Raw genomic sequence first — 24,123 nt, forward strand, 5'->3', positions numbered from 1 at the left:
TCTTTGTATTTAGCATACAGACATGAGAGGGACATCGATCTGCTCATCTAACTCTACCAGAAAGCAAATGAACGTGACGTGCAGTGTGAAGCATACATGCAGATTATACTACACGTATCACAGAAGAACACATAAACCTTTTTGACCTACATCAAGAAATGACATTTAATATCCTGCACTTATATTGTACAGTTACACCACAGTACCCAATTCCCTAATGTCTCTGCAAATCACAATAAATCGAGTGGAATAAATAGGCAAGACTTGCATATACTATTCATTTGTGTGTGTTTGTAGGTTTGTGCAACATGAAAAGCACAAACTCTAATCTCTACTGATCCTGGCTGGATGATGTCTGCCTGATGGATCACCATCCTGCTCCACTGCCTCTCTGGTAACCATCATGGATCACTATCCGGCTGCATACTCATTATGGCTACTGTCATGGACCACTATCTTGTTATGCTCCAAAGGCATCAAATGACAAATCAAAGCCACAAACACATGAAATTAGCTTCAGTGTGTGTTGCGATTCCACATGATGTTGTTGACAAATTCCTGCTCGCTGATAGCATTTAGGAAATAAAAGAAACAGATATAATTCTGAATCACAGCTGCAGTATGTGATAATAAATACAGCCTCAACTGGTGGACCATAATTTCATCCTACCTCTCGCTCAAAGATTACACTCTCGGGGGGGTGGGGAGGTCTCTCACCACACACACACACAACCCCCAGCCTCTCTTTCTCTCTATCTCTTTCTCTCCTTCTGCCCTCTAATCAGCCATCAGGGAGCGTGTGTGTCTGTGTGTCTGTGTGTGCGTGTTGAGGGATTCTGAATGGAGCGCGACGATGACCTGCAGTCCTCTGCACCCACTTCGACCTCAGCCGCCGCAATCCCCCGTGGCGTCCCCTCCCTCCACGCACACCTCAGCCACCGCACAGCCGTACACTCATTCACCACCACCGCTCCCTCCCCTCCACCCACATGCCCTCTTCACTGGCAGGGCCACGTAATTATTTTCTCTGGGAGGCATACTGCTAGCGTGCACCTCTATCTTTAATTACAATTGAGCAAAAGCGCAGGCTTTAACAGGGAGGTACCAGACGTGCTGCTTTGATGTCTGTTCAATCCACTTTTCTCTTTTTCTTTCCTGGCAAAATGCCAGAATTCTTACATGTCAACCCCCATTCTGGCCACACAGCATCATATTGTCTCTGGCAGTGAGGGGATGTATGTACTGTAAAGCATGGTATCTTTATCCAAAAGCAGCTTGCGAATGCTTGGATCCAGGGCCCTTTTTTTTGGGGCGGTGGCGTGAGCTTAACAATGGTCAGCGTGTTGTTCTGCTCCGATCCGGTCTGGCCATCTGCACGCTTTGATCCCCGCTGCCAGCGACGACTTTGTTCTTTTTGGAGTAAACACTGGCTGCGGGGATTAGCAGCCGATGTGTGTGAGGAGTGTGTGGGCATCAGTGTGCTCGTACTGTATGATTTGAGGAGTGTCTTCACTTAATGCATGCAAACTATGTCCAAATTTGTATTGTGCTGAGATTATGGGGTTTTAAAAGACTGATACAGATGTTATTTTATGATCAAAGCTTCAATTATTCAAAAATGATATGCATTGTCTTTAAATTTGAGCAGTTTCATGCAGTGTTTCCCTTCAAATGTATGTATTCCAGTCACCATATGAAACAGCAATTAGATTTTTGAAAATCTGAAGTGAGCCTCCATCATCATTTCATATGTGTGTGTGTGTGTGCCGGAGTATTTGTGCAGACGCTGGTTTGTATGCGCATGCATGTAGGCTTGTTTGTGCTGACTGATTAGCGACCAGCTCTGTGATTGCTGCTGTGAGCCGGTGATTAGAGCATTGGCTGAGATGTTGGCTGCTGCCTCTTTTTGGCCACAAACGGACAAGAAACTGGACTGAATCAGCGGCTTTGCGTCTGCCACCTTCTAGTGAGCGAGACCGGCCACTTTCTGTCCCCGAGACCCTGAGCGAGACCCAGCGAACACTTTGTTGTGTAAATAAAGCATCAAAAATGACAGTCGAAACCATGTCTGTTGCCATTTATGGCTACTGTGTGAGTCATGTGATGAAAATAATAATGAGGCCCTAATATCCTCCTGGTATCAGTTCAACTTATTTTTCACAGTATTCTTTTCTCTTTTTATAGCATTTAATTATCACACAAATTTGAGTCAGCTGAAAATAAAGTCACCTCAAAGGAATAGTTTTTGTTTTTATTATTTTGCGAAATAAACTTATTTTATTTTTTGCTGAGAGTTAGATAAGTAGATTGATACCACTCTCATGTCTGTATGCTAAGTATGGAGCTAGAGCCAGCAGCTGATTAGCTTAGCTCAGGGGAAATAGCTAGCTTGGCTCTGTCCAATGTTGAAAACTACACCTTCAATTACCTCTAAAGTTCCATAACTAACATATTATGTCTCTTATTGTCACCATGAGGTTGCCAGGCAATAAGTAACAAGTCACTGCAGGCAGACACTCCCTGCAAATCTACAACTTTTCCAGTCTTGCTAAGCTAACTGTCGCCCAGCATTAGCTTCATCCTTAACATACAGACATAAAAGTGATCTAACTTTCAACAAGAAAGCAAATAAGTTTCCCAAATTTCCTAAAATGTCAAACTATAGACTTTAAAGAGGACCTATTATTCTTATTTTCAGGTTCATACTTGTACTTTTGGGTTTCTACTAGAACATGTTTATATGCTTTAATGTTACAAAAACGCTTTACTTTTCTCATACCTACTGTGCTGCAGCACCTCTTTTCACCCTCTGTCTGAAACGCTCTGTTTTTCAGCTCCAGCTCTGCTGTAACTAGCTTTGTTTGAGGGCGTGCCAAACTAGCCGCTAAGCAGGTATTATGCAAATGTATTACTTGATGACATCACCACGTTACGGAAGAAAAGGCGGGACTTCAAGTGAGGTGTTGCAGGTGGGGGAGACCTTTTACAAAAAACCCTGATATAACACACTAAAGGAAATGGGAAAAAAGCACAAAAGCATAATAGGTTCGCTTTAAGTCCGTGAAACTACAATTTCTACATTTCACTTTTTGGGCATCCTGTGCATCAATACAGTTCTTACTGTACTACATCATATATATGGTGTGCTAGTTCAGTCTTCATGCCCTCTTGCCCTCTAATAATCCTCAGCACTGCTTGCAAAAACATTTTTTAGTAGAATAAAGCAATACTCAGGGTCGGCGCCAGAGCATTAGGAACAGAAGGGCAATCAGCTTTGACAGAGGGAGCATTTTTTCCCCTGACAAAGCCTTTATTAAGTGTATAATTAACATCATGTTTCATGAAAGAAAGAAACTATGACAGAGAGGCTCAGGCACTCATCTACATAATGTCACTTGCGCACGCACTCCCACACATGTTATACGTCCACAAAACCAGAGGTTATAAACTCAGGTACACAGCGGGAAATCTGTTAAATGTTCAACATTAATAAACCTATAACATTGGGCCACTTTCACCGGTTACCATCTAATTAAAGGTTAAACAACATCTTTAAGCCCCATCAAGAACCGGTATGCAATTACAACAATATGCACGCTCATCCAGAAATGTTGCCACAATTACAAACGTGCAAATAATAGCGCTCACAGTGTAGCCTACTACAAAGCAGGAGAGAAGTTTTATCAGGGTGAATGAGTGGATTTAGGAAGTCACCACTAGATCAGCTGGAGTCTCCGACTGTGAGTGCAGAATCCTCAACTCAACTTCTTTCCATTCGTTTCGCAATTTTCGAGTGAGATCATAAAATGTGGATATGGTTGTTGTTTTTAATTGGCTAGGGAGAGGAGTGTTTTATAGATTAGTACAATAAGAAATTACTCCCATTACCAAACTGTATGACTTCATCTTACTTATCGCTGTAAGAGTATTTCAGTTTATTTTTTCTGTCAGGAGAGAGTTCAGTTGAGGGGGCACGCTGACCTTTTTGGACGGGCCTGGACCTCCAAGGCCCGCCCCCTAACGCCGACACTGGCAATACTGCTTTTGCATTTACATGTATATTTTAAATTATAAACAGGACTGTAAACACGTTTCAAAATAGGAAAATTGAAGGCGCTGTATACGATATTCAGAGCATTATCATAGCGGTAAACAAGTATTTGCTATGTAGAGATATAGAGGAGTAATGTCTACATGAGCAGAGAATGGAGTTGCTCTCGTCGCCATGTTGAGAGCCGTGTGGAAGCAATAAAAATGCTTCCAATCTTGCAGTTTTGTCTCCACAGCAGCAATATGGTATGGGAGTAACTTGAGAACCAACCAATCAGAGTAGAGAACTGACTGAGTAAAGGATTTGCTTGTAATTACCGCTGATTCCGCTTTAAAGGGTTTAACGTTGACAGTATAGAAATCCTAACAACAGTTCCATCAATGCGCCAATTGAACCAGCCAAGGCGTAGAGCTCCATGTATATGTTTGTGTGTATGCGCCTCTGTGTGAGCTCACATGCATTCTTTTGGGTGCATTTTAATAACATTTCTGTATTCTTTTGAAAATCCATCATTAACTGTTTTTTTCGTCCCTTGGTATGAAATTCCCGCACCCATTGTTTCAGCCAAAAATTGAAAACACAAACTGGAGGAATGCTCATGAGCCACGGAATATCAATCAGCCTGCAAACAAGTCGGAGGTGTCAGCAGAGTAATGGCTTTTGTTTGGGAAAGAGTCCATAGCTGATGCACACAGGGATTTAAAACAATAATCTTTCCGGCATAATGACGAGGTAATATGGATAGTCCATTTATCTTTGATTAGATTTTTTGATGCAGGGATTCATTCCCTTGACGCACTGTTTCATTATTCTTTCTAATTACCTGCACCGATTCGCCCATCAAGCATCGGTACACTGGCAAGATGTAATTGCTTCTGCCATAAATCAAGAAACATTTGGGGGCGTCTGGAGAGCTCCTTCTCCATTAATACAAACACATTGAGAAGCCAGGCTTATGTTCACACTGATAAATCCAATCGTTCATTTTGACATTTTATATTTGATGTGCTCGGTCTCAAGCTTAATGTTATGGTACACTGATAATTCCTGTCGCTGTTTTGTTCCACGACACGTGTACGGAAGCAATGCTGCTTCTATCTTCGTCTCATTAACATCGAGATTTGCCAAGCTTGTCCCCACTTGAGAAAAAAGCACTTTGCATTTGTGATTGGGTTGCCACTGTGTGATGCATTACGGGTACAGCCACAGTTGTCTGCCAAGGTCAAGGAGCGCATTGTGTCTTAATGAGGCCTTGGCTCTGATAAACATTCAGCTGCTGGCCCCCAGTGTTGCTTCACATGTTGTACAAAAACCACAAAAACATGTAAAAATTCGCCCGCAGCTGAAAACCACATATTCCAGTCTGGGTTATTATTCTAATTTAGTTAAGGCATTAGGCAAATCAACAGCTCCCACAGCAGCAGCGCAGTGGGGAGAATTGGCTGGAGGTGGAATGTGAATGAGCTAAGTTAAGGCAGACAGAACTAGGGCTTAGCTGTTAGCCTGCAGGTCAAAGTGATAATGTATGAACTTAGCTCTGGCAGGCGAGCAGACGGCACTACATTAGTGACCAATGAGTGTCTTAGAGTGGGTGCTTTATTCTAAAAGTGGCACGGCAAGTCTGCATGTCAGCTGATCGGGGACAAACATGAATTATTTGCTCAGCTACATCAGCGCCGCTGTTCCTGCTGCATCAGATTTGTCAGTTCCTTTTTTCTTTCTTTTCACAATGGTCACACTGACCTTGATGTAGCTTGTGGAGAATTAGATCGTTTCTGTTTATGCCAAAACATTATGCATATTAGGCAGTGTGAATACTAATGGAAGGTACAATTCTTTCTCTAAGGAAAAAAAACAACCTTGCATATTTTTGATGAAAGTTGTTGCCGTGTACAGACGTGCTTTTATAATTCAATTTTTAAACATTGCATATTTTTCTTTGTGCTAGCAACTCTTAGTTTGCATTATACTGAAATCAAACGATGTCACTTTTAAAGACACCACAAGGTCCTTCTTTCATTAAATCCTATCAACACATCCAAGAGTATTCTATTAGAGTGGCAAGGGCACACAAGTTGGCATGTGGTTTGTTGAAACCTGGATGAAATGTTAAATAAACACTACCAAAGACAAAAAAAGCTGATTAAAAGTGGTTTTGATCGCTTACTCTGCTGTTGAATTTATTCCTGCAATGCAGTGGATGGCGTGTGATCTGTTGACTTCTGGCTGTCCTTGCTTAATAGCATCTTGTCTGAACACATTCACTCTGCCCGGCCATGTCGGCCTCTTGTGAACCAAACAGTGAAGAGCAGCTTCAGCTGACGAGATGCCCGGTGTGCTAAAATCACTGGACTGTAACAAACTGAATGGTCCCCAACAAAGCACTTACTACCCTGGTTTTTACAGTAGTTAATATCCTTTTTGGGGCCAAGACTTTGCCAGGCTCTGACCTGTATTCACTGCATGGTATAGTATATGATTTTATGTTTTAAAGCTGTACTAGTCAATATTTTCATATTAACAAAAGATCAAATGGCTATGTGCAACGTGAAAGGTAACGCTGATAATGATGAGCCCACAGAGAATTATTAGCTGACGGTGCAGTTACTCAGCTTTGCGAAGCCTTTTAGCATCAGAAGTTAGCGACTAGCTGGTGAACACTACAGGCTAGTGGAGCATTTAGCTGCTGAAGATCCTGATATTTACCAACTGAGACAGCATGTGGCTGATATTGTTTTCACCTGGTGAGTCTGTGTGAGTCATCATGGCAAAATGTGGTGCTAGAGACACCGACTGTAGCGGGAACTACCACAGAGGAGGTTTTGAGTACTTTGCCAGGTGTTAATATTTATCTGTGAACAGAATTTGTCACTGCAAATGTGTTGCAACCGTGCAAGATGCATGTGTGTAGCTGAGATCAAAATGAAGGCCAAGTTTGAAGATGGGTGTGGTCCGGGCAAGGCTGCCTGAAGTTAGGGGGTAAGAAGTGGGGAAGGGACCCCCTACATTCATCAGGTCTCCTGAAACGCAACTCCAAATGAATATTAATGTCGCCCCGTATCTGCGATACGTGTAAACAGGCAACTGTTTGCTAACCAGCTTTGGAAATTACTCAAATTCTGTAATAGAAAGGGAGAATGTTTTATTTTCTCTTATTTGGTACAACATCCTGAGACATGATGACACAGTAAGAGGGGTGAAACTATGGCTATCTGTACAAGCTAGCAAACGTCCCCTGTGGGAAAAGTTAAGTGCTGATTTAATTTTGCAGGCTAGATAGCAAATAGTCAGCTAGCACATTTGACATCATAAAAACGTACCGACAAATGTCCAGATGTGTTTTCTTTACATGGTAAATGTTTATATTTCTGTGGACAGATTTTGTCACGACGACAGAGTGACAAACAGGCAAGATGCAGTCACAAAACTTTACAGGCGTGTAGTTGAGATCAAAATGAATGTTGAGTTCGAAGATGGGTGTGGTCCGAGCAAGGGAACTGGAAGTAGGGAGGTAGGAAGTGGGTAAGGCCCCCCCCCGTTTATGCCCCTGGCCTGATTTAGCATTGCGGCTGGTGTGATCCCATCGTAAGATGGCCTCTAGTCTTTTCAATGCAACTGCTAGGAAGACGTTACCTGTCCTTGGCTGATAAGCTACAGTTTACACTACAAGTTTGCACTCAGAGACTTGGAGGCCAAAGGAGGGTTTTGGATTAATCTCCTTTGTTTTTTCCTTTCAATAATAAGAAAATATAAATTTGAGTATCACTTTGACATGATCGCTGATGGGAAAAAGAGACGGACTTTGACTTTCACATGTTATGATGTTGAACAAAGTTAACATGATCAACACACTCATATTTGTGATTAATGCGTAGCACAGTTATTCACACATTCTGATTGACTTCCAGTCTTTGCAGGGTAGTCACTGTGGAAGCTACTACTTTATGTTTCCTGTGAGCACAGATCTGGTGAACACATGGCTGGATGGATATCGCAGCGGTAGATGCACACCATCCAGCCTGTGTCCTCCCACTGAATATGTTCAAGTGGCTTATGTAGAACAGAGTGGTGAGTGGGATGACTAAGTTGCAGCTGGCAGTGACCCAGGTTAATATGGTTAAAACACTTGAGTGCCACAGTCTGCAGTCACAGGAGCATGCAGGGTGCTGAATGCAGAGAACAGAACAGAAGTCTTCAGAGAGTCCTCTAGAGGGGCGTAGGGGGGGCGGTGATACTGTGGCTGCTGTATAAGCAGCTGTGCTGAGGCCTGCATGGTGGCTGAGGTGGCTGTAACGCTGATTTCCCCACAGTCCGTCTGTTTCTGCAGACCTTGAATTAAATCAGCACCTTTTGTCGTGGGGCTCATGTGCAGCAGGAATCCTAATTAAACAATGCATACAACGCCGGTTATTTCAAACGTAATTGTCATACAGAGCTGTGAACCACAGGAGCCGGAGAGGAAGCATATGAGCTGCAATCATTAAAACACAAAGGGTTGATGATAGGAAATGCAGTGTGTAATCATAACACTGACCAGTATGGTGTTTTGTACGATTCAATATAAAACCCACATTTGACCACATGTTGGATCGCAGGGACTTTGTGGAATATATAGAGCACGAAGCTCTCAGCGCTCTTGAACATTTGCGCCTTGAGAGAAATGATGATGCACACTTCACAGAGCACACTCAACACCACGGTGCGCCACTCCTCTCCAACTGTCTGAGCTCTGAAACAAACCTGAAACTGAATTCTGAGAGGATTAAAACTAAAAGCTCTCGAAAAGCAGAATTGATTTCATCTTGAAGACGTATATACCATCAAGGTATTTGAAGAGGTATGAGGATACTTACAAGATCACGTAGGTACCAGACGTCCTCTGATGAAGAACTGTAGTCTATAAAGGTTCTTTTTTTATAGTTACAGCCGCCTTCTGATTATAGTAGAGCAGCAAACAAAATGAAGAGTATAAATCTGAGATCCTCTGGTGGGTGTGAAGTGGGATCAAAGTGCTTCGGGAAGCCTGCGCCATGTCTGGGTTTGCCTAATCAAGTAAAAGTACACAGTGAGACTAAATCACTTTGTACGTGATTTACTTGAGCTATAATTCATTTGGAATCGGAGATGAGGAGCTTGCAGTGGCAGGAGGTTTCCGCGTATTGAGGAGCAGTGTGGAGAAAGCGATTTGAAGTGGTGGTTCGAATCATTACCGCACATGTCCTTAAAGTAGGGCTGTCAAAGTTAACGCAACAGATCATCATATAAAACTAAAAAACCGAAGGAATCGATTTGTACCAGCCATGTCATACTAGCTTGTTGAGAAGGAGGCTAAATAACGCTCCAAACGTGTGCTAAATTCTGGCGAGGAAAAACTGCCACAGCCATTTTCAAACGGGGTCCCTTGACCTCTGACCTCAAGATATGTGAATGAAAATGGGTTCTATGGTTACCCACGAGTCTCCTCTTTACAGACATGCCCACTTTATGATAATCACATGCAGTTTGGGGCAAGTTATAGTCAAGTCAGCACAATGACACACTGACAGCTGTTGTTGCCTGTTGGGCTGCAGTTTGCCGTGTTCAGCATATTTTTTTAATACTTAATACAGTGCCTGTGAGGGTTTCTGGACAATATTTGTCATTGTTTTGCGTTGTTAATTGATTTTCCAATGATAAATATAAACATACATTTGCATAAAGCAGCATATTTGCCCACTCTCATGTTGATAAGAATATTAATTACTTGACAAATCTCCTTTTAAGGTACATTTTGAACAGATAAAAAATGTGGAATTAATTTGCAATTAATCGTGATTAACTATTTGAATCGATTGACAGCCCTACCTTAAAAATAATTTGCTTATACAGTAGCTGTGCTGCACTTCACAGAGTCCAGTCAGCATCGTGGGCTGCAATGTGAGGTGGATTTTCTGATGAAAAGTTGAACTTCTGTTCTGAAGGTGGTTTCAAATAGGAATATTTAAAGGAAACTCTTTTCCCAGTGGATTTGATTGAAAATAGCTTGTTTACTCAGTGCAGGATAATGTTTGTTAATTCTAATATGATGGAGTTGAAGCTGCATCCGAGCATGTGATTAGTGCAATGATGATTGACCATGCATGTACTGTATGTATCCATGCAGGGGGCCAGTTGCATAACATGCAAATGGGATCCTACTATATGGATGTGAGGCACTGGAAGCTGCTCCATGATGCTGGCGGTGGCACCAGAGGTGATATGGAGACTGTTAACCTCCGCCACTATACGGATCACAAATCCGTTAACAGCATTTATACAGTTCACTAAGTGATGCGTCTGATGCACAATGCTGCTGCTCGACCAAGTGGAAGCATCAGCTGCTTCCACATATATACTGTGTATTTTATCCCCAACACAGCTCGTGAATATTCATGATGGAGCCTGTGAACGTCAGGACGCAGCGGCGGCTCTTCCTCCCCGACAGAGAGCGGAGAGGCTGGGAGGAAGAGGAGGAGGAGGAGGAGGAGGAGGAGAGACAGCAGCATGCCAGAGCCCGGCTGCATCTCTCACACCGCATTTGAGGGCAAATCTGCTCTCGACTCTCAGCCTGCCCTGCGCCGCCGACAAGGAGAGACACAATGGACTGACGGAACACCAACACAGAGACGGAGGGAGAGACACACACACACAGAGAGAGAGAGAGGGAGAGAGGGAGAGAAACGCCGCCTTGTTTTTGAATGATACACATATTCTGTGGACATCCTCGGGTTCATTATGTGCAGAGCTGGACGGATCGAGTGACCGACTCTGAAACAGAGGAGATGCCAGAGAGAGGCAGTGATCGCAGCAGGATGCTCCGATGTGAGCGCGTCTTAATATTATTATTATTATTGCAGCGCATCTCCTGTAAGATGGACGAGACATATTGGGGCTAAAGGACTTTGCGGAGGAAAAAATATGTTTTGCAACTGCTGCGGGCTGTTCCAGAGGATCAATGCCTTCCTTGGCTTGTAATATGTAGCTCGGACGACAAAAACAGAGAGCGTGTGCAGCTGTTTTCTCAGCTAGTGGACTGGAGCATCGGAGCATCGGAGCTCCGTGTTGTGTAGTGGTGTTGTGACCGCCCAGCAGCAACCTTCCTCCCACCTTGACTCCTCCATGTGATGCCCCGCTAGAAGAAGCAGCACTCCGGAGCTGTCCGCGGTGCTGATCGGGTCTCCACGAGTTGACCTTAAAGGATAAAATCCTCCTCCTCCTCCTCCTCCTACCTACCGCAGTTAACGCACAGAGAGAGGTGGCAGAGCAGGCCACCGCACATGGACAGCTGCTGGGCTTGACTGAGTCACAGCCAGACTATCTCCTCTTTTTTCATGGCTGTGGCACGCAAAATCAAAACTTTGCTGACCGTCAACATCCTGGTGTTCGTGGGGATTATCCTGTTCTCGGTCTACTGCCGGATCCAGGACCGATCCGAAGAGCTCATCCAGATAGGGCGGATGTCCGACCAGAGGCTGCGAGCCAGGAATGGAAAAGTTTCCAACTTGGTGGACAGGCAGTCTATTCTCCAGAGGCTGGAGAGGCTGGAGGATGTGGTCTACAATCAGTTAAACGGTAGGACACAGGCTCGGTCATCGTTAATAGCAAAATATGCGAGTCATCAGCATAATGAAGCACATTGTGGCCATAAATAGGCAGTCCTTGTGCAATGTAGAGCACTTTTTTTATGTTTTGAATGGCCAAACTATCCTCCAGAACCCAAAGGGTGCTCCAGGCTGCATCACTGGGGAGAGTTTTCGGTATAGACCTGAAGCATGACTCATGCATATTTTCCAGTCAGCCTCATTTCTTTGATAAAGCTGCTTGATTTTGCACATGAAACACTGTCAAAGTGTTGAAGGTCTGCTGCCTCCAGAGCAGCAGCACTAACCCTCCCTGCTTGTTAAGGAGCTAATGAAGCAGAGGTGATGTATTACAGTGCAATACTTGCTATATGTGCTTATACTGTGCTGATAGACTTTACTGGGCTGTTTAACTTTAACAGCCTATCACACTGTGACACCCCCCCCCTAACCCATAATTGACTTGTTGTAAACTTCACATAAACTTATGCTTTAAGTGTTGATGTGTATAGAATGAATATCCCACTCAGAGGAAGTCTGCATGTGAGCAGCAGCAAGCAGCTCATTTCACCGGAGGCAGCGAAACATATCAGATTTAACAAGCTGTCTGAGTTTTGAAGGAGAGTCTAATGTAATGGCTCTATAACGGAATGACAGACTTGTATTTCATTACACGGCCATTAGTCTGAGGGGCAGGTTTGGTCTCCTCAGCAGAACAGCAACCTTTAAAAAATCAGGTTACATGTGACTGGCTTACTTACATGGCTGTGTTCTCCTGTGGGACATCCACACAGTCACAACTGATGTTCAAGGCATCATTCATGCAGATGCTTGAAAAAGACTGACCTGGATACAGTACATGTGATATTCCAAGTTTATAACTCTATAATGATATAGACATTGGTTAAATCAGTGTTAAAAAAAACTTTAATAAAGCAAACATTTTACATCCTCAAAATTCATTTAAAAAAAGAACCATATTCCCATGTATTTATTCACTCGAGTACTGTTTAAACATACATCTCTATGTATCATTATATTAATCAGGCAAAGTTAGTGGTGAGTGAGTGGGCTCTAAGTCGATTCAAATATTTAATTGTCCATACTTAATCGCAAATTAATTGCTCATAGTTTATCTGTTCAAAATGTACCTTAAAGGGAGATTTGTAAAGTATTTATCAACATGGGAGTGGGCAAATTTACTTGCTTTATGCAAATGTATATATACATTTATTATTGGAAATCAATTAACAACACAACAATAACAAATATTGTCCAGAAACCCTCACAGGTATTACATTTAAAATAAAACAATATGCTCAGATCATAAAATGGCAACAACACCTGTCAGTGTGTCGACTTGACTATGACTTGCCCAAAATGCTTGGGATTATCATAAAGTGGGCATGTCTGTAAAGGGGAGACTCGTGGGTACCCATAGAACCCGTTTTCAGTCACATATCTTGAGGTCAGAGGTCGAGGGACCCCTTTGAAAATGGCCATGACAGTTTTTCCTCACCAAAATGTTTGTGACAAGCTAGTATGACATTGTTGGTACCAATGGATTCCTTAGGTTTTCTAGTTCCATATGATAGTATCAGTACCAGTATCTTCACTCTAACTTTAAAACTGAGCCCACTATAACCTAAAAATCGCAAGTTGCGTTAATGCGTTACTATCACGTTAACTTTGACAGCCCAAAAAATGAACACAACATATGGTTATTTATAACATATCAACATAACATATAATTATTGATTAATCTGCCAAACCTTTTCAATTAATCGATTAATCATTTGGTCAGCTAAATGTCAAAATTGTGAGAAAAAACGATTTTCCAGAGCCCAAAGCCATGCCTTCAAATGTCTTGTTTTGTCCGATCAACAGTCCAAAACAACAAAATATTTTATTTACAATACATATATGACAAGGAAAAGCAGCAAAGCATCACATTTGTGAGTGGAACCAGCTAAGATTTCTACTTGAAAAATGACAGAAACAATTAATCGATATCAAAATCAAAAATTTCTGTCGATCGATTAATGGATTAATTGTTTCAGCTCTAGTGACAATGCATGTAAATAATTTTACAACAGCTCAGATTTCTGTCTACTACTGTTAGTTTAAAGTTCATCATTGTCTTTCTTGTAAGTGACTTAAAGCACCAAAAAAGTAATTTATGGCTGACAGAAAGAAAATATGGAACGGTTGTCACTGACTCCGGTGCAGGAAACTTTTCCTGAATTTAGTGTATTTTTTGGACTGCACAGTGCTCACTCACAGGATTTGAGGCAAAGTGGGATCACAAATAACATTTTCTCACACTGCTCTGGAGGCATACTTCAATGTCAGTGGTGTTAGAATGCCACAGGAATGCTGTACTACCTTACAGCCCAAACAGGTTGTAATGCATGTGCAGGGGGGGTTGATCGGTAGCAATGACTCAGTGATTGCTGTATTTCAAACCTCCAACCTATTCACTCACGGTGATGAGGCGAGGACGTGTTTTGAACCAGTGACTACAGAAGCCAAAGCGTCTTGTTCCCATGGCAAATGAGTAGAAATCAGCATTGCTGAATGTCACTCCTTAGCATGGTGTTACTGAATGATTTCTAATCTATCAGTGAAGTCAAGTTCTATTCACCAGCTTACTGTTCTCCTGGGAAATTGTGACTTTATTATCTGAGTAAATTACAAGCTGCTATAGCTCAGGCTGAAGGGGGGCTGTGTAGGAGGAAGCAGGTGCTGCTTGTGTTATTGCATTTCATGCTGGTCACCAGTAGAGGTCACAGATATCTGAATACCCCTTTAAAGCAGCAGCAGGTGGAATTGTAGCAAATATAATTAAAAAAAGTTATTTTTATAAAACGGTGCCTCTGTGTCGTCCTGTGCTGATAACAGCATCTGCAAGATTTCACAGACCGGAGGAAAGCAACAAATCAGAGCCGAGCTGGAGCCTTGCCGTCTTTGAGCAGCTGTCGATCACTCGCAAACTCCGATCAAACGGTCAAACTAGGCAGCGCTGATCAAATATGAATCAATATTCTGTTACTGTAACGCCTATTTCTCGCATAAAATGTTTTCAGAAACATCTTGTAGTGTACTGTTTAGCTGTAAAATGAGAATGTTTGCTCCGGCTGGTGGGCGGTGCTTGGTATTTCCTCAACTGATCTCAACACAGCTTTCTCATTTTACAGCTAAACAGTACACTACAAGATGTTTCTGAAAACATTTATTCGAGAAATAGAATATTGATTAATATTTGATCAGCGCTGCCTAGTTTGACCATTTGATTGGAGTTTGCGACTGATTGACAGCTGCCTCTGTTGAATGAACAGCCATAGGAACGCGCTCTCTCTGAAATGACCTCTGATTGGTCAAAGTCTCCCGTCACAGGCTAGATTTTCTAAAACCTGAAAACAGAGCCATGAGGAAGTGCAGAAGTCTAGTTTTCTCTTAGACCACTTGAATTACAATATGCTGAAAGGTTATTATGGAATTTGTGCCCAATGATGCCAAAAACATTCTGCCAACCCCGGCTTTAACTACTATTCAGCCCCATGAGAGCTGTTAAAACCCTGCACTTAAGAACATACAAAGAAGAAGTAGAAAATATATAGAAAAAGTAAGTGTTTCCCTTTCAGTACCTCCTTATAACTGGCTATAATGTTAGAAAGCTCCAGAAAAAGTGGCCTGACAGTCCATTTGACAGTTTGCTCAACAGTCAGTAGTTAAGGACGTTTCACAGCTTCACGGCCCCAAAACGCTGCGGCTGCGGACTGTTTCTGCATGATCTTGTTATTACGCCAGAGCTTCGGCAGCTATTTGACGGTCACTCTGTCACTTTGAGTTATGCTCGGCATCTGGCACCCAGCCAGCAGGCCTTGCCTCTCAAAAAGTACAATGCATCCTCTCAGTCACTTAGCTTTATATAGGGACAATACAACCCCACTGCTGTGGGACAGAAGCACACTGTGTCTGCAAAACTCTTTAAGGACTGAAAGAAAGAGACAGACTTCTACACACTAAACATTCATATGTGGGATTATACAACGGGACAGCCAAGCTGAAATAGTACTATATAGGGACAATGCAGCCCATTGCTGTGGGACAGAAGCACACTGTGTCTGCAAAACTCTTTAAGGACTGAAGGAAAGAGAGAGACTTCTACACACTAAACATTCATATGTGGGATTATACAACGGCGTCGGCCAAGCTGAAATAGTACTATGAATTATATCTTGTACCAATTTTGAGTGGGTGGATTAAAACCTGAATTTGAAGAGTTTTTTATTTAGTAAAGTGTAATCTGCAATTGACTTCTTCTTCCCTGAGCGCTGGCTGAAGGGCATCCACCTCCTCCAAGGCTCAATAAACGCAGTAAAAAGAGTTGCTTTTTGTGTCAATTGTTTTATGTTAGTGAACATCACATCGGCTTATTTGCAGGTCCTTCACAAGTGGAGAGAGTTAACAGTCGATTCTGGGCTGAAGAGGAACAAGCAATGAGCTAAGTGCAAAGCTGGCACAGTTGCTTGCGTTTCCAGTTAACATAGGAATACAAGAGAACAAAAGCATCCGGGACCTGCGAGTCTGAAATGAATCCTGTAATAAATCCATCCGGTGTCAGGCTGAACTAAATTCCAAATTGAGCTTTACATAACATTGAATTCATTAATTCAAACAAATCCAGTTGTTCAACGTGAGCCCGACAAATTCAAATTTACAATTTGCAAACAGACTCTACAGGCACATCTCTCTTTCCACGCAATCCAAGTCTGAAACAGAAAAAAAGGAATCAATTGCGGTTACGTAATTTTTCTTTGACAGCGGCAATGTGTACCCAGGAGGGCACACAGGCTGGAAACGTTCGCTGGCTGTCACAATCCCTCCATGATTTGTCTTGAGCTCTTTAATGGCATACTTAATCACATCCTCATATCCCAGGTCACTGCCCCTTTTTCTAAATCGTGCGCAGACCACAAATTGTGTTTCGTTGCCACTGGGAATAACTATGGTGAGAGGAGGACTCAGCGCGCCAATAACTATTACCATGTCCAGCAGCGATATGAAGTAATTGCCCATTCCCTCTGTTGTTTATTGCCTACCAATGGCACGCCACGGGAGCTACAGCAAGGTCCAATTAGATTTGAAGGACATAAACAAGTCGCGGAATTCCTTTTTTATAGTCGACTGATGGATGGTCACCAGACTCCCAACGAGAAAACAACGGTCAAGCTTTATCAGCAGCCCGTTCTGCGCAGAAATGAGCAACATGAGGGTTATCGGCAGCACAGCTCTGCCGTGGTCGCCACTGTCTTTGGGTAATCAGATGAGGGGGTTTTAAGCTTGTTAACAAGCTTATGAAGCAGCGTTTTGACCTTAAGTACTGCATTAGAACCAGCAAATACCTCCTTGCAGGTACTTACCTGCTGAAGCCCTGTGAGTCTAAATGAACACTGAACACAAATACGATTAGCTGCCATTATTTAGAAGGAGATAAAAATGCATATTTTTAACATTAAAGTTTGACTAATGAGGATTTTGAAGGGCAATATCGATCTGGACATTTTTACCTAAGCTGTACATATCCAGCGTAATGTGTTGATAATCAGTTAGTGCAGAGAAAAACAAGTTTGCTGCTAAGCCCTGTGTTACTGTTGCTACATCTTTCAAGCTTTCTGTTTATGCATGGCACATAATGTTTATTTTACAGTACTAATGGTGGCAGTTTTACCACTTGAATGGGTCCTTGATTTCAGGCAGTGGTAAACAAGAGCAGGCTTCTTATTTCTAGCTGGCAACCCTCTATTCCACCGTCTATAATGAAAACTGTTGCTACAGATCAGCTGTATCAGCTGTGTAATTACGCTAACATTAACTCCATGAGTTGATTGAAAACGCCGTCTTAGGGTGACTTTTTATGTTTCCTGCTGACTTGTTTTAAAACAAAAATCTCGTTAAAGGGGTCTTTAATAGGCACTTGATGACTACATACATTATATTGTGTTAGAAGGTTGAGGCTAAAGCTGGGCAAAAAGTCTGCTTCACCAGTTGATAATCCATGTAGAATAAAGAAACAGCATTGTTCATGTGTTGCAGTGTAGAGCCATAATCTACTCCGTACAATAAGGAAACATTTAAGGTATTTTATTGTAATATAACACAGTTTGTCTGCTCTCTTTCTTGCATTTCAAATAATTTGTTTTCATTTTACAAGGGTAAAAGCTTCTAGGATGAGGACTGACCTATATGTGTGGCAAACACAAAAGTGAAGCCAAAATATCCCGGCTTTGGGAGCTGCCATTTTAACATTCTGATGTCATTTGGAGCCTGAATCTGATTGATCGGGGGCGGGGGGGCTGGAGCTGCGGTATCGAGGTCCCGACCACACACCCGCCCGAGCCAATCACGAGCCGAGCGCGGCCGCAGCTTGTTTTTTTTTTTTTTCAAATTGACACATGTTCTACTGCACGGACTCGTGACGGTTATGGAAAGTTAAAGTTACATCTCCTCTCTCGAGACCGAAGGCTGGGAAGCGGAGTTAATGGAAACGCTACTGTGCCTGCTCTTTGGGCTCAATGGATACGGAAGATCGCTGGATGATCCGGGTAATTATATGCTCGGAAATCAAGCTTTTTTTTCTTCATGCGCCACTGAGCAACTTTCATGTACGGGGCGCTGTTTCACGTTCTCTTTATACATCCATGATCTAGTCAATGGTTTGGCGAGTTACCCGAGCATTCGAATGATTGCAGCTAACGTTTTAGAAGACAAACACTGTTTATTCAGTTCATTACACTTTTACACTACAAAAAAAATAAACCACCTTCTAAACTCTTTAAATCTTACCACAGCCCCATGCACACCGCTTCAACGTGAGGATATCCAAAACTCGACATACCTTCCGTGCCTAGGAAGGGGTTGCTATGCTATGATTGGACAATCGCCTTTCGGGGGAGGGGTATACCGAACAGTCAATTGCAAGACTAAGATGTGTAAAAATAGGCTAGTACAAAAACATCTAATGAATAAAAAGCAACATCAATTTGCTAATTTTCATTCAGATGGTTTTAAGGTCAAATTTAAATTGGATTAGTCTCAGATGAAACTACCTGACCTTCTTTTTAATGCCTCTCTTTCTTCTACTACTCTGTCACTCGAAGCAGAAACGCTCTAAAAATAAGCTTCTTAAAAAAACAGATATTGCTATTAGCAAGTGAATGTGCTACTATTCAGTTCACTCCTCTGACCAGCGCCGGATGCATCATCGCTTGAGCTCGGCTGTTGTCTCTCAGCTCACGGTCCTACTGAGGCTGTTTTCATCAGCCATGCATGTCACTCCCGGCCTTCTCCCAGTGCGTAGGTGCTGATGGGATGGCAGCCTCACAGGCCCAGCTGCAGCACCAGATATGCTTCTTATCTATAATGCCCAATTATGGCAAAGAAACCAACGCTGTTTATATGCTAAGCCTGTTGGGGCAAAGACTTGATGAGAAATGAGAAATGTCACACTCCCTCTCTCTCTCTTCCACGCTGACACACACTTGATGCTCTGACTGTATCTTAATGATACACATCACGGTGTGCCTATATGTTGTCGTGCCGTTGTGTAATGGAGACGGCTGCAGGGAAGCACGGTGAAGCTTGATGACATGAAATATCTTCCAGTAATGATATGTAGATGAGGCTCTGGTCGACAAAACAGTTTCGGAGTCAGATAAGAATCAATTCTGCTCCGCCTTGAGGAATCATGATAATGAATTCGGCGGCTAACCTGACAATCAGCAGTCAGCCACAGACAATAATGGCAATCTCAGAGGGAGCGAGTGAGCATTCCTCTTATTTACACTGCTGGCCTAGAGTCATGCAGTGATTACTTTACCGACATTTAATGATGACATCCGATGAAGGAGGGACATAGAAGCCAGGCTGGATAATTGATGATGGAAATGGATTTTCATCGCCTCGCTGCACTTTGATTGTTTATCCATCTTTTTTTGTGTGAGAATTTTGACAAAAGGGAACAAAAGTGTTTGCAAATGTTTACAACCAATACTAGGGATGAAACTGAATACAAATACATTAATCAGAGATGAACAGATTATGCACTTTGAACGGACACAAATGGCATTATAAATTCTCCAGTCATTTTTTTTTTTAATCTCTGCTTAATTGACCTGTAAACAGACTTTCGACTTTCATCCATAATTCGGCTCAGAAATTACACAAAAAAACGGTGCTCCTTATAACTGGATATTGTCTCATAGTCATTGGATTCGGACTTTACCGGGAACTGCTGGTGGTTAAAGCAGCATGACATTACATGGTGCAGATTTACTGAAATGTGAAGAAATACAGGCAATAAGTTTGATATTCAGCTATATGGTACGGTTAGTCCATAATAATCAATAATAATCACTTTTACCAGATTTGTTGTGCAGTGCAGGATAAAGTTTTCTGATGCTGCACAGGTGTTATTTATTTCTCAAGATGCAATATTTTAGCGTGGCACTGTACATTGCACTTGACAGCAGACAGAAAAATGATGAACTGAATTAAGGGACCATCTTAGAAGTGCATGCAAATGGCCAAGAGAGCCCCTTTTTGTCAGTGGGCTTACTCTTTTTTTTCTATCTATCTATCTATCTATCTATCTATCTATCTATCTATCTATCTATCTATCTATCTATCTATCTATCTATCTATCTATCTATCTATCTTATGTATGTATATATATATATATATATATATATATATACTGTATATATATACTGGAATTTAACTGTATCTATTAATGTATTAATTTAGCTGTATTTAAAAGCTTTACACTTGAATTGTAATTCCTGTTCATTTTAATCTTGTTTTTAAGATTTAGGATATTTTACCAAGTTGCTCATGTATGATTTATTATTTTAATAATGAATACAAAATCTGTAAATTTATATCTATATATTTATTTGTTGGGAAAGCAATTTTTAAGTCAGGTCTGTTGCCTTGCATAAAAGAATGATCCCAGTCACTTCGACACAATGAGGCATACAGCTTATTAATTACACACTGGTTTCTGATTGGTACTAGCCAAAGCCCAGGTATCACCATCGGTACCGGTACCGGTATCGGGACTGATCAAGTTGGATCACTGCATCGCTAATTTTTTTTCACAGACAGCTTCATTTCGTCTTTGTCCTGACTGCATGTACAGCTTGATTTTTTTTTTTTATAAAACAAAATGGCACAATTAGTTATCAGGGCACCCTTTTTGTCAGTAGCATACCACTGTTTTATTTGATTAATTTAGGAACATATTTTAAATATGATGTTATGTTGTATAGTCTGTGAACAGCTAAACGCATACAGAAAAACAGTAGATTATTCCCAACAACAGAATGCAGATATTTTGTGTGAAATGAAGAGATACAGATAGCAGCTCTATATTAGTTGGTGCCTGCACTGTCGTGTGAGCTCTCACAGGGCTTACATTTTGCAAAAGGACAACAATCCATTGTTTAGAGATATTTTAGGGGTCTAGTGCTACCGATTTCCAAATCAGAGTTGTTATCCTCCTGACATGCCTGCTGCTGTTATGAGTGGCAGTACTACGGTATTATTAATGTCGCTCCTCTCCCAGCTCTCAATATTTCATAGATTTGTTTTGGCCTTTGAAGGCTTTAAACCTCCCTAGATCGAGTTATTTTCCTCTTCTTGAAGAGATCACGGAATCCCCCTTCCTCCCCTCACGCATCAATATTTAGAACCTCGCGGCATCACTTTGGACACGCATAAATCCACTCTTGCTCTTAAATCATTCATTAAAAATGGGGTCATCTTCGAATTTGAGTCTCTGTCTTATAAAGGCCAAATCAGACACATTCTGAAGGTTGCTGTATAATTTATAGCTGTTATGGGTTTCATGCGTCATGTCAGGGGGATTTGGACAAATGGATTGTGAGGAACGAGCGCAGAGACAGATGTAGACTCAGGCACGATGAGATTCAAATTGGCGCCTGACAATGAAAGGCTCCGCATCGTGCTTTGGATGGGAGTAAAGCCTGAGTGGAAGAAGCAGATGTTGTAACTGCTTTAGTGAGATGATGAAAGTGCTAAGGTTCCGTTTGGAGAGCGGCTCACATCGGGAACAGTTAATGAAAGAATGCTTCAGAGAAAATACATAAAGCTGTGCAGTATATGTTTGAGTTTATACAGTACATCAACATGCATTCTGTCTTTGCATTTGTAGCTATCTTAGTCACAGCACTATACAGTGAGCAGCGTGGGCATGTAGTCATTGTCATCTTTTTTCTGACCAGAACATAACAGCCCACTTGCTGGATGCTTTTATACAAAGTGCCTCACAGGATCATGTGTACATACATTTTTAACTCATGCAGGCGCCGTGGGAATAGAGCTCTTAATCCCCACAGTGTTACGCTCTGCCCACAGACGTGCACGGTCCAATTCTTCCTTTCAAGCAATGTATTAAAAGCTTCTATTTTTGTTTGTAAGCAATCCATTTTTGGAAATAAATGTTGCTGTGTAAAAGAAGCATTTTGCTATTGAAAAATTCATGCATATTCAATTTATGACTCTCTGCTTTGTTCCAGACTAATTTCACAAGATGAAAAGATCAAATGGATAAAGCATAAAAAATAAATCAGAGCCAGGCAGAGTAATTTAACTACCTCAAATAACCCTAAACCAGGCATTATTAAAAGAGGTCAGCAGCTACATAAAAACAGATTTACAAAAGTTTGCAGTCATAACTTCCAGACATCATCAATTTGCTGCAGTGCTGTTTTTAACATTAATACAAACTCTCCATCTTGAGATTGCTTCTGCAGAATCTTTAAATTTATGTTGAAGCGCTGCAGACAGACAACAGTGGATCAGATTCTCAGGCCTCTCGTCCCATAATGGAATTTCCTTCAATCAGCCGGAGGAAGTGGAAGGCAGGGGGAAGTAAAATGATGCAGCGACCAGAAAACAAAGCTGGCAGGCATTGTGCTCCTTCCAAGACTCACGCGGAGACAGAGAGGCCCTCCAGACTCGAGTCTCCGGCTCTGGAGGGTATCTGTGTTATTGTGTGACACGGGCCGCTATGCCAGATGGCTAGTCCGTGACGTGAACCCCACCCATACTTGTCAAAATGCCACCACGCTGGCTGGTGCAGGACATGCTAAATCCCTCTCGTGGGAGAAGCCAGTTTGCAACCATTCAGCTCCAATTACAAATCTTCAGTAGCACCCGAGGATTTGAGGCCATCCAAATATGGTGATTACTCCGCAGTTCCTGGAGGGGTGAAGCTGAGAGCTGAGCTCTTCATTGGTATGCGCTGTTTACTTACTGTCTGTGTGTCCATCTGTTGATTTGAGGAACAGACGCGGCTCGATTTTTCTGTGGAGGCCACACTGGAAGCTTGGCTCACATATCAATTATCTGACATTATCCTGCAGTTTCATGGAATTCTGAATAGTCAAACAATAGTCAAGCTGGCGGAGACAGATATGACTAAAACTGACAACAGGCTTTAGTCTTGTAGGGGTCAGAAAAGAGGTCAGGTTAAGTATTTTTTTCTATTTGCTGAAGGGAAGGTCTTTAATCTTTCCATGCCACAGATTACATTTTTTTTTTCCTTTTCTTGCAAGATTTACCAAAAAACGACAGAATAGTTCAGTACATGATACAAAATAGTATGAAGGTTTGTTTTCCCATATGCAGAGGACAACAATCATGTCTCTGTGTCCGGGCTTTCATGTAGTTGGTAGAACTAATACATCAGTTGTGGATCAAAAATAGAGAGCAGCTGGAATGCTCTGGAAATAAAGCATAATGTAGGCTATTATATTTGCTAATGTGTTTCTAATTCCACTCTTAAAGTTACTGTGAGGAACTTTTAACTGGTTGTGAAACAGTCTCAATTCAACTGATGCTGCTATATGACCTACTTAAGTAAACGAGATCATCAGCGAGAAGACCGGCTATTGCTATAGTTATTCTTAATGCTTGTCATCGTTGCCACCGGGTCAGAACCGCCTTCGCTGCCGCCTTCTACCTGCAGTCGGAGCTCCGGCGGGACATAGAGAGCTCCGCGCCAGACAGCAGCCGTTTGTCCTCCGGCCAGGATCAGAGCTTCGCCACGCTGCTTCTCCGGTCCCCACGGGGAGCCAACCAAGCCCCCAGGAAGAGGGCTGGGCGTTGAAGCGAATTTTCGTAGTGGTCAAACGGTGGAATTACTTCTGTGTCCGTCACGTGACACAAAAAATACTTTTTCCCCATAGACTTACATTGTTGAGGTAAATCAACTTCCCAGTATGTACACTTACATAACCCTTATTTAAATCATTAGGTCCTAAAAGTTGTAAAATGCACTGATTGCTGAATCTAAAGCTCATCCAGTCATGTGAATGAGCCCCAGACCGGTGGCTGGGAGGCGGGGTTAAAGGGAACACTACTGCGCCTGCTCCATGGGCCCAACGG

General features: G+C 42.1%; 1 protein-coding gene across 1 annotated transcript in view; it reads left to right on the top strand.

Moving 5' to 3' along the window:
- The first annotated feature begins 10,523 nt into the window (after nt 1–10,523).
- The window catches only part of galnt9 (polypeptide N-acetylgalactosaminyltransferase 9), a 111,583-nt gene continuing 97,983 nt past the window's right edge, over nt 10,524–24,123 (top strand). The window contains exon 1 of the mRNA XM_074637332.1: nt 10,524–11,641. Within this exon, the coding sequence (XP_074493433.1) occupies nt 11,401–11,641 (241 nt within the window). The 5' untranslated portion in view covers nt 10,524–11,400. The remainder of the gene's footprint in view (nt 11,642–24,123) is intronic.

Source organism: Sebastes fasciatus, chromosome 6, assembly GCF_043250625.1.
Source record: "Sebastes fasciatus isolate fSebFas1 chromosome 6, fSebFas1.pri, whole genome shotgun sequence".
NCBI classification, from domain to species: domain Eukaryota; kingdom Metazoa; phylum Chordata; class Actinopteri; order Perciformes; family Sebastidae; genus Sebastes; species Sebastes fasciatus.